The sequence below is a fragment of the Falco punctatus genome (genome assembly GCF_963210335.1).
Source record: "Falco punctatus genome assembly, chromosome: 1".
Lineage (NCBI taxonomy): Eukaryota > Metazoa > Chordata > Aves > Falconiformes > Falconidae > Falco > Falco punctatus.
This window is the reverse complement of record NC_137580.1, coordinates 32,117,360-32,135,112: the sequence shown is the minus strand read 5'-3', so window position 1 is coordinate 32,135,112 and position 17,753 is coordinate 32,117,360. Positions and strand designations below refer to the sequence as shown.

The window sequence follows — 17,753 nt, the reverse complement described above, 5'->3', positions numbered from 1 at the left end:
AGAGCTACAGGTGTTTTTCAGGCATAAAGGAGGTGTATTTAATGCTTCAGGCTGCGGTCAAAATTAAGTACCCCAAAATACTGTTATCCATTCAGCAAGACAAACATATTTGATGTCACCTGGAGATACTTCACAACTAAAATTGCTGGATACTAACCATGGAAACTGACCTGGCTGCAATTACTCTTTGTACTGAATGCTGCTCTCTGGTCAGCAGCCACTTACTCCTTCGCAACAGTTAAACTAACCACAGAAAACACTAGCTGCAAGTTAGTTTCTTTGATGCTCAAGATTGTCTTTTCAGAGTCTGACCCTTTGTTTTGCATCTTTCTCATACTGCCTAGTACTGCTTGCATCACTCATCCCAGAACATGCAGAAAATCTATTTCACCTAGAACAAGACACAGAGGGTAGAGCTGAATTCCTACCCCTCTTATTCGTAAAACTAATTCACTGTAACAGTGCTGAAGTTTTTCTATCCCTCACTGCAGAAAGTGAATATAAAACCTCTCACATTGCTCAAAGGACAGCAAGGGAAGGGGACAAAAGGAAGGTCTCCCAAGAAGCCTGTTTTTTTAATCTGACAGGTGTTACCTGAAAAGACGCGATGAAAAAGTGTCAGTACTTGAAACTAAGAAGCACAGAACTGATAGTTTTCCTATGGCTCAACTTCAATAGTACCACTTACAGGACTAATGCCTAAATCCCACCCCCCACTTGATTTGTATCAGGAAATACCAAAAAAAGACTGAAAACGCAAACAGGACTTAGCAATACAAAATAATATTTAGCAATACTATTTTTTTTTCCTAGACCTCACTTTTGAAAGCCTTCTCACAGAAATTCTTCTAGGTATTACTTTAAATTTAAAGACAGTCTGTGCCAGTTTAATTTAGAAACATGTTGGTTCCTCAGGCTCTGAGTCAGAACACAGAGCAAAGAGACTCAGAAATAAATGAACCACAGACCAATACCTCAACCAGCTGCCTCCAACACATCTCCACTGCTTATCATCTCACTACTCCAATACTTAATATTCCCTAGTTCTGCATCAAAAACTCAGGATTTGAACATATCATTAGCAGTTCATCTAAAAGGAGCTGTATAAAATTAACCACAGAAGAGACCAATTTTGCTTCTTATCATGCACAGCACTTTTATCTGCTGTTGAAAATAAAGTCTTTATTACACTCTTCAAACTGAATGCTCAGTAGAAATTCAGTTCCATTTCTTTCCCTGATAGTATTTCTGCAGTTAAATAAGGTGTTGTACTGAAAGGTTACTGTAAGAATAGAAACAGAAAAGGATTACAGGAGCAGTTGCATATATTATTGAGTTAGTGTACCACATTTTAAGAAGCAAGTTTGTACTGAACAAAATATAGTCAAGATTCCTACATAAAGTTCCATGGAATGGTAGTTAAAAACCCAGACAAAAAGAAACCCAGGAAGACTATCAGCAATGAAGTTCACAGCATCACAGAAAACCAAATTGGAAGGTATCTCAAGGATCATTTGCTCTAACCTTTTTTGGCAAAAGCACCATCTAGACGAGGTGGCCCAGCACCCTGTCCAGCTGAATCTTAAAGACATCCAACATTGGGGAATACACCACTTCCCTGGGGAGACTGGCCCAATGGCTGATTGTTCTCATTATGAAAAAGTTTCCTCCTGTGTCCAATCAAAATCTCTGCAGAAGTAACTTGTACCCATTATCTGTCTTTTCCATGTGACTCCTTGTAGAAAGGGAGCCTCCATTTCAATTTTAGCCACTCTTACAATACTGGAACATGGTGATGTCTCCTCTAAGCCTTCTTTTCTCAAGGCGCAACAAACCCAGTTCTCTCAGCCTTTCCTCATTTGGCAGGCTTCCCAGTCCTTTGATCATCTTTGTGGCCCTAAGTTATGGAGTTAAATTGCTACTGCTAAGCTAACAATCCAATAACCTGAATTTCCTTCTCTTTTGTTTGTGTGCAGGACCCATCTGTGTTGCCATGGATGAGACTTGAAATTACACTGATACTAAAGAGCAGTTACCGAACAATCAACCACAAGTCACCCTGAACCATGAAAGTACTTCAAATTCCAGCATTCATTCTGGTTCAGAGGCCAAACAGGTATATGTAAACATCCATTTAACTTGCTGCTCAGGCTCCACTCAAATCTTAAGATCTCATTATCTTTAGAAAAACTATTTCTACAAAAACATGATGACTAGTGATGTCATTTTAAGCACATTTAACACACCAATTCAAGCACCTGGCATGCAAAACAGAACTCAGTGATTTGGTAAACATGGCCCTTGGGAATATTATTTCAGAAATCCTTTCTTCAGTTGACCCTTTACTTAGAGCACTTGCAAAGAATCTCACGAGGTGAGCAAAACTTCAAGACTGCTTCAGTTAGAACATACTTTGAACTCTTTTAAATAGGAGATGACAGCTGAGTCAAGTAAGCAATAACTGTTAAACCCTGAAGGAAACAAATGCCAAAAGAAGTATAAGGCTATTTTACCTTGTGTAAAATGAGTATGTGGCAAAAAAACAAATGCATAAATAAAAAGCACTTCCCAATTCAGAAATATTTGGCAGACACCTTAAGCTTCTCCCTTCTCTTTCAAGCCGCTATCACAGACAGGGGCACTGCCAGCCACATCTGTCTTTGATGACATGAACCTTCTAGAAATTTTCCCTTTCTTCCTCCAGGAAAGAAAACGAAGTGCTATAAGCTGAAATAAGGAAACAACAGTAAAAAGAGTAAGCCCTTTCTAGGCCTGCATCATTTCAGGTGATGCTCTCAATACAAATTCAGAAAAAAACCTGCAGAATGACAAACTTAAAAAAAAGTTGTCCATGCAACAGGTCATCACTTGACCGTAACCAAGATCTGCTCTGTCCAGTCAAAACTGACCTAGTCTCCTATTCTCTCTTGAGAATACATAGCATGATTCCTATACTCAGCAACTTTTTGACCTGGTCTATTTGAAATACTTCATAGTGACATTATCTCAAATGAAGAGAAAAAAACTTGTTCCCTTTAGCACCTGAACACAGTATTACCACTCCTGAATTTCAGTTTACACTCCTCAACACTTTCTATGCAAGCCTGAACAAGACAACTTGTACACTTGCTGAGTTAACCTCATCCAATCAACATCACTGAGCCTAAAAAGTTATTTTTTATTTAAATTTCCTCATAAGAAAGTCTCTGCTACTTTCTTTCACAGTTCCACAGCTTAAACAGCCTCACTGTGATGAAAAGATTGCATCTTTAAAATAAATCCTCATTTACAAAACATTCTACCAAAACCTCAAAAACGTTTTGCAACTCTTTCCTACACCAACATCACTTTAAACCTTTCCGGCACATTGACACCAGAACTTCACAGCAAGATTTTTCAGTGTATTTATCTACAATCAAGAACAACAACACTCATCTGTACTTCAAATCTCCAGATGCAGCCTGAATTCTTCCTCCAAAATGTTTAAGGATGTATTTGGCTTTATGAAGAAAAGGGTACTGGAGTGGCAGCAAATACACTCCACGTTTCTAAATGCTGTTACTAAGATGTGTAAGACAGATCTATACTGTTTGTCATAATTTCTGCCTCCCCCATCCCACAAACTTAATCTGTAAGAATTTTATACCTACTCTCAGATTACTGATCTTAATGGTCTGTGATATCTAATGTTGTTTTAGAACTCCAGTAGACAATAAGCCAGCCACCTCTGAGATCTGCATGTGAGCCAGTCTTGAGATATTTAGAGCGAAGTTTAACAAATGTTTGTCTACCCAACTAAATTACTGAATCTGTAATCCCAACAACTGAGAGCAAGTTTGACAAAACCCACTGTCTCAGAAAGACATGTTGACTGAAATGTAATTAGATTTTTTCCTTGTGAACAGAACTCCCTGTCAGTTTCCAATTTTGCCTGTGACTGACGTAAGGCCACCTGGCTTACAGTTATCCACTTTATCTCACATTGTACCTTTTTTGAGTATTGGCACAAAACATGAACATTTTTTCTTCTTGAATTTCCCTAATATACCAGGGTGATTTTTTTGTTTGTTTTAAAAAATCAACAGATAAGCTCTCCTGCTTACAGGGACTGGGGAACAAGTCCTATTTCAAAATACTTATTCCTAATAGATGCTTTAAAAAACATCCTCTTTTGTTACTAACAGACTGAAAAGTAGCTCATGCTACATAATCACATACTTTTGCTCCTTTCAGCACTCCGGAAGGAAGTTTTTATTGAACACTTATTTCTGCACCATTAACAACAATTTTATCTTCATCTAGTAACAGGCTTATACAATTAAGATTCCTTTGGTTTCCAAATGTATTTAAACTTCTTTTTTATTTTGGGGCCTAACAACACAGAATCTTCTCTAGTATCTTCAGGTTCCATCATCAACTCTGTCTTACCTAATCTGTACTGATTATATGGGCAATAAGATGGGTAGCAGTTAAAATTACTTCACGTTCAGTGGGAAGTGAAGGCAGTAGCCAGCAAGGATGCTAATGCTGCCTCAGACCACTGCAATTACTGCTCATCTGAAGCCTCTTAAACTCAAACCAGTTCACACTTGCATTCGGGGGGAGGGGGGGGCATCCAGCCAAGAAATCCCATGCTCGATCATGTTCATATTGTTTTCCAGAATCCAAAAGAATTCCAAAGCATTTATGCCCAGTGAAAACCTATGGCAAGATTCGAGCTACTAAGCCTACTGAACCCAAACCACAAAGCAGTAGTGGTACCTAGTGCACACTTTCCAGTTCTTGAGATTACGGTAGGTCCTATCACTTTAGATTCAACAGTAATACACATGTAGACTGCATTATGAGGCTCAAACATAGGCTTCAACAGAGGCGCCAAAACACCATGAATCAAAATGGATGTTAACACTTCAAAGCTTCTTTACAGAAGGTAAACCAGACCTCAATTTCATGCTAACTAGCTAAATTCAGACTAGCTCCAGGCAGAGCTACCCCAGTGCCCCTGAACAGCATCATCCAGATACATGGACTGGAGAACCCTAGGCAAAAAAAGCCCCAGACAATGGTGGCTTATCAATGCAAGTTTTAAGTGATTCACTAAGGCAATACAGGGATATTGCTACATACATTTACACATAATTATGTCTGTACACATGACCAATGTGTGCATGATTTTATTTAAAATTTGTAATACATTACATCCTGTAAATTAACCCAGTAGAAATGAAAGAACCTGTTCATACAAAAAAATAGACTATCTCTGTAGCACTGGCTGGTACTAGGCCAGTTCTGTCTAGAGCCATTTGCCAAACATGAGTGGTGCTTAAGAGCTGGTATGAAGGCAGTTGTCCCCCCTGCTATAACAATTACGGGAGTTGGGGGACAAGTTATTTTAGAACAATACATAGCAACTGATGTAGCAAGGACAACGTTTATAACTGATAATTAGAGTATTTTTCCCTAGCTGTAGTTTAACACACAGCAATACTCCAAACAAAAGAAGGAGAAATCTAAAGGCCAGAGTAGCTGCTTTTACAATGACAGTAATGGTTTTGGTTTTCTTAAGGGACAAGATGACCTGCCAGAAGAAGTTTTAATCAAATGTCCTTTAAAACTCATCTAAAAGGTAACACATCTTTATGACTGGCAAATCTACTCAAGAAGCCTGTGCACCTTCAGCATCACAAGTTATTTGTACTATTTTTCCCCCTTGGCATAATTAAGATTGTATATGCCTAAAGACACTGAATTGTTCCACATCCTTTTAAGGGTAATTCTTTGAGAGGAGTGACTGCAAGAATGAGTCAAAAAACCACCTCTGGCTAGCTGCGTTTCTCCCCACTACTAGAATTATTATGTTCACACAGTCAAGTACACTTTCACAATACTATGGGGTTTTTTACCTCTTCTCCATCTCAGTCTACCAATAAGGCCACTCAAAAGAGCCTCAAAGGAACAGATTAGAAAAAAAAATCACCCCAGTTTATTTCAAGCAAACGATTTAAGATTTCCAGAAAATTCTCATTTCCCGACGTTGTTTACCTTAAGTGCTTTTGTACAATCCTCTTTTGCAAGGCACTCAGTCCATTTCTTAAATGTAACTCCCTTTATTTGCAGTACAGAAATACTAACATAATACTCAAAGCTATTCACAGAAAACAAAACCCAAACATGTCATTAAAACTACTACTGATAGCTAAGTAGCAGAACTGAAGTGTTATTTTCCAGACAGGTTGTACAATACACATCCAGAAGTGCAGTGAACTAAGTTTTCAGAACTTCTGAATTCACATCAGTACAAACCTAGGGTTCATACTCTAGGCTTCTATTTTAGAAGTACATGAGCGAGATCAGAACTTTCATTTTAGAGTGGCCTTGCATAGCATATGCATATTACAGATATATGCTTCAGGTCCTTGGGCATAGTATGTGACAGGTAGAAAACCTCAAGTCATTCAAATGATAAAACTAGAAAAGCAAACTAAACATTTCAGTCCACCCAAGCCACTTAAACCAGTTTCTGTATGAAACACTGGATTAAAAAAGGAAGAAAGTACCTCCTGTCCGGTAAGAAAGAGTAAGAGATCTCCTTCCTCTTCTTCACACATGTGAATTTGGATCACTGTTCGAATGGCAGCCTCAAGGTAGTCCCTTTCCGGTTCTGGAGTATAGAATATCTCCACAGGATGGGTGCGACCCGGGATAGTTAGGAGAGGACAGTTATCAAAATAGATCTGAAACTTGCCAGCATCTAAAGTAGCACTCATAACTATAACCTGTAGGTTTGGAGGACAAAAAAAAAGTTACTCAAGGTTAGTAAGAATTTGTGAAGTGTTACACATACAACATATAGTAGTAAGAAACTAAACTCAATTGTTGACTGATTTAAGCATGCTTGATCACCTGAATACAGCACCCTTATTACAAAGGTCAAAAAAAATTCCTAGTCAAATACAGAAAGGTTTAGCTACAACTATTTCTAACTTTCCTAGCATTTTCTAAAACAGAAGCTGCATTAAAAATTTCCTAGGGTTATCTTTCCAATACAGATCATCATTAGATCAAATAAGAGTTGATCTACTTTAGTTTATTATACAAGTCAGCTAATGGTAAGCAAATACACAGTACCTAATTTGGTATGCCTGCAACTAGAAAGGACATGCTGTTGGATTTCATCATTACCGACCTTCAAATCAGATCTCTGTCTTACAACTTCCTTCAAAACTCCCATCAAAATATCAGTAGCCAGTGTTCTCTCATGGGCCTCATCAAGAATTATAACACCATAGCGCTCCAGCAAAGGATCATTCATTGCTTCACGAAGTAACATACCATCAGTCATGTACCTGAACACAAGCAAAAACAATTTCAACAGAAATTTTATTTAATAGTCTGCTACAGAATCCTCTTCCATTATCATTCACTAAGTTGCTTGAACTAAGCTTTTAATCAAGTTTTAAATAAGTATCAATCAACCATTCTGAACAAGGTAACAAGCCCATTTTAAGTTTTCAAATAAAGAGAAATTACTGCAAGCTGTAAGTGAAATCGGGAGGGGGGGGCACGGCTAGTGCTTCAGAATTAAAAAAGGGTGGAGGGAAACAAGGTTTTTAACAACATTTATTAACTGGTTTCTAGACTATTACTGGCAGATTTCCAGGTTCTATAGAGACAGGAAAATAAAGGCAAAAACACCCTCTTGAAATCCTAGACATACAATTTCTACAGTTGTTTCACCCCTTTTCTGTTTGCAGATTATCTGTTCATTCTTTTACTTTTCTGTCTCCGTTAAAATTTCTTTTTATACATTAACTTCATTCCCAGCCTTCAACTAATTCTATGAGCAAAACAGAAGACATCTTTTGATATAAAGGCATTATTCCTTGAACCACGCCATGTATGTGGAATCCTTTTTAAGTGAGCATTCTGAATGTCATCTGCAAATGATGTATTAAGTGGGCCTGGTTCCACCTACACAGCACAAGCATCTGCAACAGCCAACAACTAAAACACTAAGGATTGTGTCCCAGAGTCAGGTATAATTTTCACAGGGTGCAGTGATTTCTTTAGGAGGAATGATTCATTTTCAATTTTACTCAAACCCCACACTTGAGGTTTCTCTCAGCTCATGCTGTGGCTCCTGTCTCTCTTCTCCACTCAAAACACAGAAAGTGCCTGTCCGTAGATTCACTCCACTCCTCATTACTCCTTTCATAACTTTGCTCACTCTTCACTACCCTGCAAACCCCCCCCCACCTCCACGCAGGCTGTGTTATACCTTTATCCAAGTTGCCATACTTACTTCAAAATGGTTTTTGCACTACTGCAGTCTTCAAATCGAATAGAGTAACCAACCTCCTGGCCCAGCATGACATCCATCTCATCAGCAACACGCTGTGCCACACTCATTGCAGCTACTCTTCTAGGCTGAGTACATGCCACTCCCCTTTTTGGTCCAGGCAATGAGCGCATGTAGTCAACGCACCATTGAGGGATCTGTCAAGAATAAAATTCAGCTTTAAAACACGCTTCAAAAGGCTGAATGTAATCTGTAACTTTTGTATCATAACAAATAAATTTAGTCATAACTTCACTGAGATGCTAACTGCATGCACAAAAATATCCAAAGCATGAGAGCAGATAGACTACTTAGTTCAACCCAATGCCACTAATTAAAGCACACTCACATTAAATATGTGCATAGCCATCTTTGAAGTTATCAAGGAAATGCAGAGGTTCACAATACATTTAAGCACAGTTAGATCAGTACCTTACATAGATTGTTCGGCAGCCAACATGCTCCAAAGCAACCCAAATTAAAGTTAACACTCAAAAAATGAGATCCATAGCACAGTTTACAGTTTTACAGTAAGCAAATCATATTTTGTAGCTTTAAAAAGTAATGCTTATTAATATCTTAAGCAAAAAATTATTTTCACAATATAAAAATTGTTTTAGCCTGGAATCACAACAAATAAAATTAATAATTAGTTATGTTCATTTAGTTAACTATTGTTCTTTTGAAATTTTATCAACCAGATATGAAAGCCCTGTTTTCATTCCTATGTTAGCATTCATTTTATTTGTCAGTCAGCTGTTTTCTGCTCCTATCAGGAATCTGGAAAGAGTAAGAATAATCCAAAATACGAAGCTTTAATCAAAAGAATTTCTAAGGTCAGTAACAATGTGATGAAGATACAATATATTTAATATGTTATCAGTATGGCATTTTATGAGATCTCCAGGCACAAATAGTTCCAAGTCTACAGACAAAAAAAAAAAAAGATCCACTCTTCCTTAGTAACTACTTTTCAAGTACTCTTGAAAGCTCACATTTACAGAGGAAAAAAACCCCAAGACTGGTTATAAATTGTACCAATGAGGAACAATAAGAAAAGCAGTATAATTTAAACTAGAATTTTTTTTCTTCGAGAACACTGTATTTCAACAGAAAAATGGACATAAGTGAACACTAAAACCTTATGCAAAACTGAAAATAGCAGTTCTTGAACATTGATAGCAGGAATATGAAACCCTATCCTGTAACATACACACACTCCCCTAATATGCAGTGTAGAGAAAGGAATTGGCTTCCCAAGCCCCTAATAAAAACACAGCTCCAGGCATATTAAGTGAAGCTTCTTGACTTTAAACACAGCAAGTTCTGAAATAAACTTTAAAACAGCAGGTCTGTCAGGCCACAGCCACATGAAATAAAAATAATTCAGAAGTGGTTTTCCAGTAAACAGCAAAACCTACAGCACTGGTGTCAAATGTAAGAAAAGGGCTACACAGACTTAGAACTCAATATGTTGATTTAGATGACCATCGGAGCACTTTTCACATCCAGCTTTAAAAGACATACAAACGGTAGAAAAAAAATGGAGTATGGCACAATCCTTTTTTACTTCAGTCACGACCGTGAATATACTGAACACTTCTTATAAAACCTAAGATGAAGTTAGCTCAACTCCACTGACACACAAAACCCTACAAATCACCAAAACCCTTGACTTTCCTTAAAAAAAAAAACAGCCATTTTATCAGTATCAAAAGCATGAGGAATAGTTTTAGTTAGCACCATTTAACCTCAAGGACTTTCTCAATTAAGAGAAATTTTCAAATATAATCTCCGTAAATATCGGGAGTAGGGACTACACATATACTGTGTCAGAGCTAAGATCAAAGATAAATGCACCAAGGGCTGTTAAAGACTATTCCAAAGTCAAAGGAAAGTCAAGTTTCTGAAGGGATAAAGAGCAAGATATAGAAGAGCAGTGTCCAGGCTGTTCTGAGTCACTTCAATTTATTGAAAACTCTCTGTTGAAAGTTACATGGTAGAATTCTTGGAATTTTCATTAACTGAAAAGGTGTCAGACTTCTACCCATATCAATTCCCTTGTGGCCTGCAGCAGGAGATTAAACCATACTCAGAATCACCTTGCTTCTGAATCACCCCTTCACCTGCCATGAAAACTTGCTGACAAAGTGGCACCCCTTACCTTACATCAACAACCATCCTACCCTTTATAGTTAAGGCTTTCAAGTGAAAGCAGGTGCTACTCTACTATTGCATCTACAGAAGAAATTTAAATTATTATACCAGCACCACATATGATCCCAAATTTAAAAGAGAGCACATGCTGCATTTATAGCAAGTACTTAAGCTCTTTCTGAAAGCATTTTAGTGCACCCGTTCCACCATGGAACATATCTGGGGAGCATTTAAAGAAAATAGTTAACTTAGAAAGTTAAGTTTAAATTACAAATCAAGCCATTGCAAATACAAGACTTGAAAATTAACAGTCTTGGCTTCCAACACACTACTTCAGTGCTTTGGGTTTAAGTCTATGTGGAACAAGACTTAGGAGATAAAAATTTTCTCAATTATTTCCGTTCTCAAAGCCATGTGTTTCCAAAACTGTGCACTCAAAAAGACTAAAGGGAAAACACGCACATTATCAGGGAAGGGACTTCACAGGCAGCAGCTCATTCTCAAAAATATTATCTATTACTATATAGCCTTCTACTATCACCATGAAAGGGAAGATAAACATTCTGGAAGAACAATTCATTATATATTTCAAATAATGCCAACTTTATACCAATAAAAGCAATCATAAATCATAAATGGTTCAGGTACACCTTCAGTTTAAGTGGTTATGAAACCCTCTAATGCTCATCTTGCCCTGCTCAATAAATAAATAAATATATATATATGTATATAAGAAGAAAAACAACCGCTCCCCCACTGGTTTTAACACAGCACTTGATCACAAAAAGGGTATGACACACACACGCACAACACAAGGTTTTCATTAAGTGGCAGCAGGATCATTTTCAGCAATATGTTCCTACAGAGACACTCAATTGTTTCAACACATATCTGCAATCTCATAGAGTGAATTCAGAAGCAGCTGTGAAGCTTCCAAGAGTGCTTATATGCTTGTGGTAGTTTAAATCCCATTTTTAGGAAGATGCCTTGGGTTTCTTAAATCCTTTCTGAAAGTTAAGGGGTAAGGTAGTAAGACAACTCAGGAAAAGCTTATGTGTGTGGAATGGCATGATAGTAAGATATATTTGAAGTTTAATTCACAATTATTAAGAACACATATTCTTTAAATCTTCAGATTGTGCAATGAGAAATGTTGTTTTCATATAGGTAAGTACAGATTTTTTTCACGTGAACGTTCAGAATACTCTCTCTTCCATGTAACTATATCATAAAAAAAACTTTTCTGAAGAACTCTATAAAATCCTGGTCTCAGTTTACACATTAAAAAAGCAATACAGATAATGCCATAAGGTACCTTCCAATCAAGACCCTGGTTTCTAAATTTTTTGCAGCAAGAATTCTTCAAATATTTCAGGCACAACTATAAAAGGTATCCAATGTACTACTTATGTCCTTCACTTTTTCTCAACATCCAAATTTATGACTGAAAATTAATTTTTTGTAAGACTTACAGTAAGTTATCTATAACCCATTTTATGAAGACTAAAATGTCCTTCTTTTTTATTTTTTGACAAGACAGAAGGTATTTATTGGGTTCAGAACAAAGAACTTTTTTACATCACTTTTCCATACAGATTCTAAACACCAAATCAGAGAACAGATTAAAGTTTTCAGCAAGTTTGTCATGCTATAGATATGCAGTGGTATTCCTTAGATCTTCCCTGTTTACTGGTCCCCAAAATTCTTCTTAAAGAGTTAAAGCTCTTCTTAAAGAGTTAAAGGCTCAGCAGATCTGTTACCACTATTTCCAGTGCTAAGGAAGATTTTTAAAGCCATCAATCTACAGAACAACTGTGATTTTTATCTGCAGCACTGGAAAACTATGACCTCCGAGAAGTTTCAGTACAAAGGAAACACCAGTCTCTTTCTCTCAAGTTTGACTGTCACCAAAACATGATCCAATTGGATCATGTCAGAATTGTATCTGACATTTCAATACCCTTTAAGTTCCTACCTGTAGCAGAAAGTTTCCTATAAGGCTAACAAGTCCCTACTTCTGTAACATTTTACCTACTTTTCAGCTGCTATCTACACAAACAGCTAAAACTATTTGGAACCACTGCTTCAGTTTGTAGATTAGTACACTTCTGTCTAGGCATTAAAATCTCTTCCTTCACCAAAAAGGTAACTACCAATCATAAAGCCTAATAGAAACAGGCCAGAGAACAGGACTGGTTTGTGAAAGGGGAAGGTGTTAAAGATTCTTCTCAGTTTTGTATTCATTAAGCAAGTGAAACATTCATCAAATTAGTTTTGGTCACTGTCTGTGAGGTGTCCTTACACAATGAATTTCAAGAAACCAAAGCAAGTTTCACTGCCTCCATACCTAGCAACAGTTCTGACCTTTCAAAAACTGCACTATTATATAGATAAGAACTCACCTGTGTTGTTTTACCAGACCCAGTCTCTCCAACCAGCACAAATGACTGATGCCTAATCAAAATATCTGTAAATCTTTCTTTATATTCCCAGACAGGAAGTTGTAGCCTTTTTTTCAGGATGTCATAATATCGTGGTGTATGTGGTAGATTTGTGAAAGGGTTAATACTGTGTGGAATCATTGCTGGTTTTATAGTTGGTAACCCAGCAGCTGCATAATATGTAGAGTTAGATGTAGGTCGCATATCTTTTTCTTTGTCCCTTTCTCTGTCACGATCTCTATCTCTGTCACGATCTCTGTCACGATCTTTAGAACGGTCATCACGGTCCCTGTCCCGGTCCCGATCTTTCCTAAAATGAGTTAAGAAACACAGCAGAAAATAAGACACTTCAATATTTCAACGCAGAGTAGAATTTAAATACAACGCATCTGTAAAGGTATCTAGTACAAAGTGTATACAAACCAAGTCTTTTAAGAAGCCCTGTAAACAGTTGCTACCTGGATGCTTAAGCGTCGACGTGTGCATGATACGTACGGAATATAAATACATGGTTATACTCACTGTACACAAGCACTGCCACAGTTCCCCTCATTAGAGGCAACACTGAAGAAAGATATCACATGAAGGGAGCATCATCTTAACCCTCTTCATTTAATGACTATAAAGCATCAGCTGTGTGTTCTAGACTTTTCACACAATTCTTCTTATCCCTACTTGCTGCTGCTACAGAAACGTAAGAGAACACTCAATAGTCATCTTGCCTACCTAGCAAGGGAATTATGCTAACCCACAAAAACTAACTCATGATGATAAGCAGGCCCTGAAAGAAAAGTTTGTTTGGTTTCTTAACATCCCACAAGTACTTTGAACTTTTTTTTTTTGTTCTAAGTCCTCCATACAATTCTGACACACAAGTTGCTGAGTCTGAAACCTAAGACTTAAAACCAGCCACTCAGTTCACAGAATCATTTAGATTGGAAAAGACCCTTAAGATCGAGTGCAGCCATTAGCCTAACACTACCAAGCGGTACCACCTTCTCAAGTATCACCTCCTACCACACACTTAAAACAACCAGCATTTACGTATTCCCATTTGTTCCAAATATTAAGTCAAAAAAAGTTCACTGCACTTGCAAAAGAACAATAATTTTCACCATAGTTATCTACTCAAACCTCAACCTCCATCCTCAGTCTCAGTGACAGTTTCTGAATTGCAAATCCACCTACTTGTTCTTGCACACAATCTCACTCTCCCAACACACACCTGAAACTTGTAAAGAAACCCCCAGTTTGATCCAAACAACTATAGCTACATGCTTTTAATAAAACCCCCAAACTTACCCTAATTCAGCATTTTGACATATGCACCACTTTACAGAAACACATCACATTTTAAACCAGTGTAAGTCAAAAGATTAGTGGCATCTTTGCCAGGAAAACTGAGATCTTTTCAGCTTTTGTGCATTATGTTAACTGAAAACCCATCAAAAAGGCAAAACAACAAACTAAGCCAACACCAGTTTTATAGTAAATGCTCATATGAACCTTTTTAGGAAGAGTTGTTAAGGGAAAACAAAACTTTCCTCTTGTCTTTACCAGCACTCAGGCATGCATGAAAGAGTAGAGAGCAGAAAACGGTTGGCCAACACTCCTCTCCACAGCTTTCTTTTTAACATACAACTGGCATTCAAATGTAACTGGTTAAGTAATAAGGCAATTCCTACCTACGGAGAAGATGCAGTAACCAAGATTATATTAGTACTGGTTCTATAAATTTAAAATCAAAACATGGCGCACACTGGAAACAACCACCACTCTTGTTCTTGCATACACAAATAAACTGCATGCTGTATTTTTGGTTTTGTCCCTCAACAGTTCAATCTATTAGGGCTTCAGAGACTGCTGCAGTAAGTTGGGTTTTTTAAGATTACTTATTTTCAGCGAGTCTGTGTTTAAAGGAAGAAACATACAAAACATACCATTTACTGTCACCTACCTAACTCACTTGTATATAGATTTTCCTAAAGCTTGGGACACTAAACTGTCTGAAAATTAAGGTCCTTTAAGACCATTTGCATGAATCTGAGATACTATAGCTTCAACATTACTTCTGATATGATCAAATGTTGTATAAGCTAGAAATCTCTTCTTAGTGGACAATGGCAAGCAGGTATTGCAGAACCCAACAGGTTCATACTGGCTGGTATGGAAGTTTACCCCCTTTACAAACAGAAGGAACTAGCCTCTATTATGCTACTCTCAATGGTTGAAGAGTCTGATAGCATGTATCAGACAGGAATAAAGCTTTGGACTTGTAGTTAATGAGCTACTCACAATCTGATTTTAAATATCTGCAGGTACTGGGATAAACAGGTGGCTGGTCAGACAATAACATCATTAACAACAAAAGGAAATAAAGGCATAAAAGCAATTTAAGAATGGTAAAGTTGGGGTGAAATGCAAAAGCCCATTAACAGCACACACTTCAAAAAAAGAAAGAGTAAGACATACTACTAATTGAGGGATTTTTGGGGTGGGTTTTTTTGTTTGTTTTTTTTTTTTACAGGGGGGTGGAGTGTGGTGGTATGCGTGTGCTTCTGAAGGATTTTTATTCTTTACTGCTATCTAGTCGAAGTGTAAAAAATCCACATCAATAAAACTATTCCATAATCATTTATTTAAGCAGTATTATGTCAGAACCTTCTGCATCAGAGCTCATAAAGCGTACCTTCAGGTATACTTAAGCCTCTCATAAACCAATGCCACTGCTAAAACAGACCCACACTGTTGCCAACCCTTCTTGCGTGCTGGTATAAGCATTTCAACAGTCTTGTGAAGAACAAGCCCTCCTTAGACTCCCTCCACCGATGCTAATTCTAACTCAGGTCAGTTCTCTGATCTAGTCTCCCAAACACTCACTTGCAGTACAAGGGAGAGGGCAGCACGTCTTCTCTGCTGGTAGCAGTCTGTGTGGGCTTAAAGCATGGATAAAAATACAACCTCAAGAACAAGACAGTAGATTAAATGGACTAGAAATACGATCCAGAATGGAAGGTCCTGTTAATCCCCCATTTCTGAGTTCCTTCATTGAACTCTTAGAGCTGTTTGTTTAATCATACAAGTAAGAAAACAAACCCATCCAGTTCTATCTACGTTTCAGAAGTAAAGCACTACTTACATGTTCATCAGAGTTGTGTCTGCCTCTCCTTTTATAACAAAGAGAGAAGCAGGGGCAACCAGATCTCAGCATAGAAAAAATAGAACATGTCCTCACAAGCTTACTCTCTAACATCATTTTATAGCAGTATTTGTTTGTTTTTCCCTAAAAATGCTTCCCACTCTCCCATTATTACTGAAACTTCGCAAACATATCCAGACTCCTTTGGCCAACAAGAGAAAAGAGGAATGACACATATGCTGCCATACAAACTTACTATATTTCTAAAGATGCAGTTTGGTAGTCCTTCATTTATAAATTGTCAAATTCAATGTGCTTTTCATTATTGCACAAAGAAAAATTATCTCAAACCCAGAAATTAACAATAAAAGGATTCGAATTTAATCACATTTGTCTTGTGCCTGAATCCCGTAACAGCCTAAATAATCAGAAGGGTGTTAGGGGTTTTTTTGCTGTTTTTCAAGCGAAGTAGTCTGGGCTGATTTCACTTCCTTATGTCCACACATATATACACACATGGATACAAAAGAAATGTTGTAGCAATCACTAAATCCAAGCACAAAAAGCATATAAAAATGAAAATGGAAACAAAGGGCACAAGGTAAAGCCACTGATCATCACAGTGAAAGTTACACACATCTAACAGAACATCAGTGCTTTTTTTCCTCCATTACTAGATACGGCAATTGTTGATGCAAGAAAGCCAATGCAGCTAAAGGATGGTTTCTGTTCTGTTCTATTAAAAAAACGAAGTACCATGAGTCTGAACTATACATCCCACTAACAAGAACTGAAATTAAGTATGTGTGGAAAAAATTAACAGATTTTAAGTAGTATATATGCAATTCACACACTGCAACCAAAAACCTTGCATACGATTCCCATCTTTCAAAAAAGTTTTTGCTTCATAAATTATACAAGATCACAAGAACACAGATGTGCTGATGCTTATGGTTACACCAACAATTACAAGCCTGTTGGCCTGGCACCGTTGCCATGTAGAGCCACACATACCATGACAGGCTTCAATTAAAAAGGAACTCAAACCATACAGGGTAACGTGATACAACGTTCATATTTGGTCAGGTGGTCCAGTTTGAATGCAAGACAAATCACTGTTCACTTTATGAAGTGCTAACCATCCAAAGGGCCAATTCAGCTTAGCCCACCTCCAAAACCAACTAAACTGCATTAAGGCGCTCTCAACACAGAGCAAGACATGTACATACATGCTATTTACACAATTCTCTCTGTGCATCTTACTTAGAGCCTTCCATAAGCTGTACACCCAAACTACCCTAAAATAATTCATGACAATGTAAAATTAGTATGGCTTGCGCTACATGAATTAAAATTTCAAGTAAAATCAGAAATAATCATGTTCAAAAATTATGCTTATAGTGACTTGGTTTAAGTCTTATGCCACTTAATGCTTTTACTGGCAGAGGAGGAGGGGACAAAGAAGGGCCACAAGACCAGCACTTTTATAGATTTTAGGTGCCATAAAAGTCAAAGACTTCTAGTTAGAAAGTTTTACTACTGGTGGAAACTCATTACAGTACATACAAAATGGTAAGACTAAGGGTTCAGGATGCCAGGAAATAATCAGTAAAAACAATGCCAAATGAAACCATACCAAAACCATAAAACCCATCAACATACAAACAAGGAAATACTG

The 17,753-nt window shown here is 37.4% G+C and overlaps 1 protein-coding gene across 1 annotated transcript in view; it reads right to left on the bottom strand.

Annotated features, from left to right (window-relative positions):
- The window catches only part of DHX15 (DEAH-box helicase 15), a 46,191-nt gene that overhangs the window by 26,698 nt on the left and 1,740 nt on the right, over positions 1 to 17,753 (bottom strand). The window contains exons 2-5 of the mRNA XM_080371471.1: positions 12,898 to 13,246; positions 8,303 to 8,496; positions 7,187 to 7,346; positions 6,558 to 6,776 (exon numbers count right to left, since the gene is read on the bottom strand). Of these exons, the coding sequence (XP_080227597.1) occupies positions 6,558 to 6,776; positions 7,187 to 7,346; positions 8,303 to 8,496; positions 12,898 to 13,246 (922 nt within the window). The remainder of the gene's footprint in view (positions 1 to 6,557; positions 6,777 to 7,186; positions 7,347 to 8,302; positions 8,497 to 12,897; positions 13,247 to 17,753) is intronic.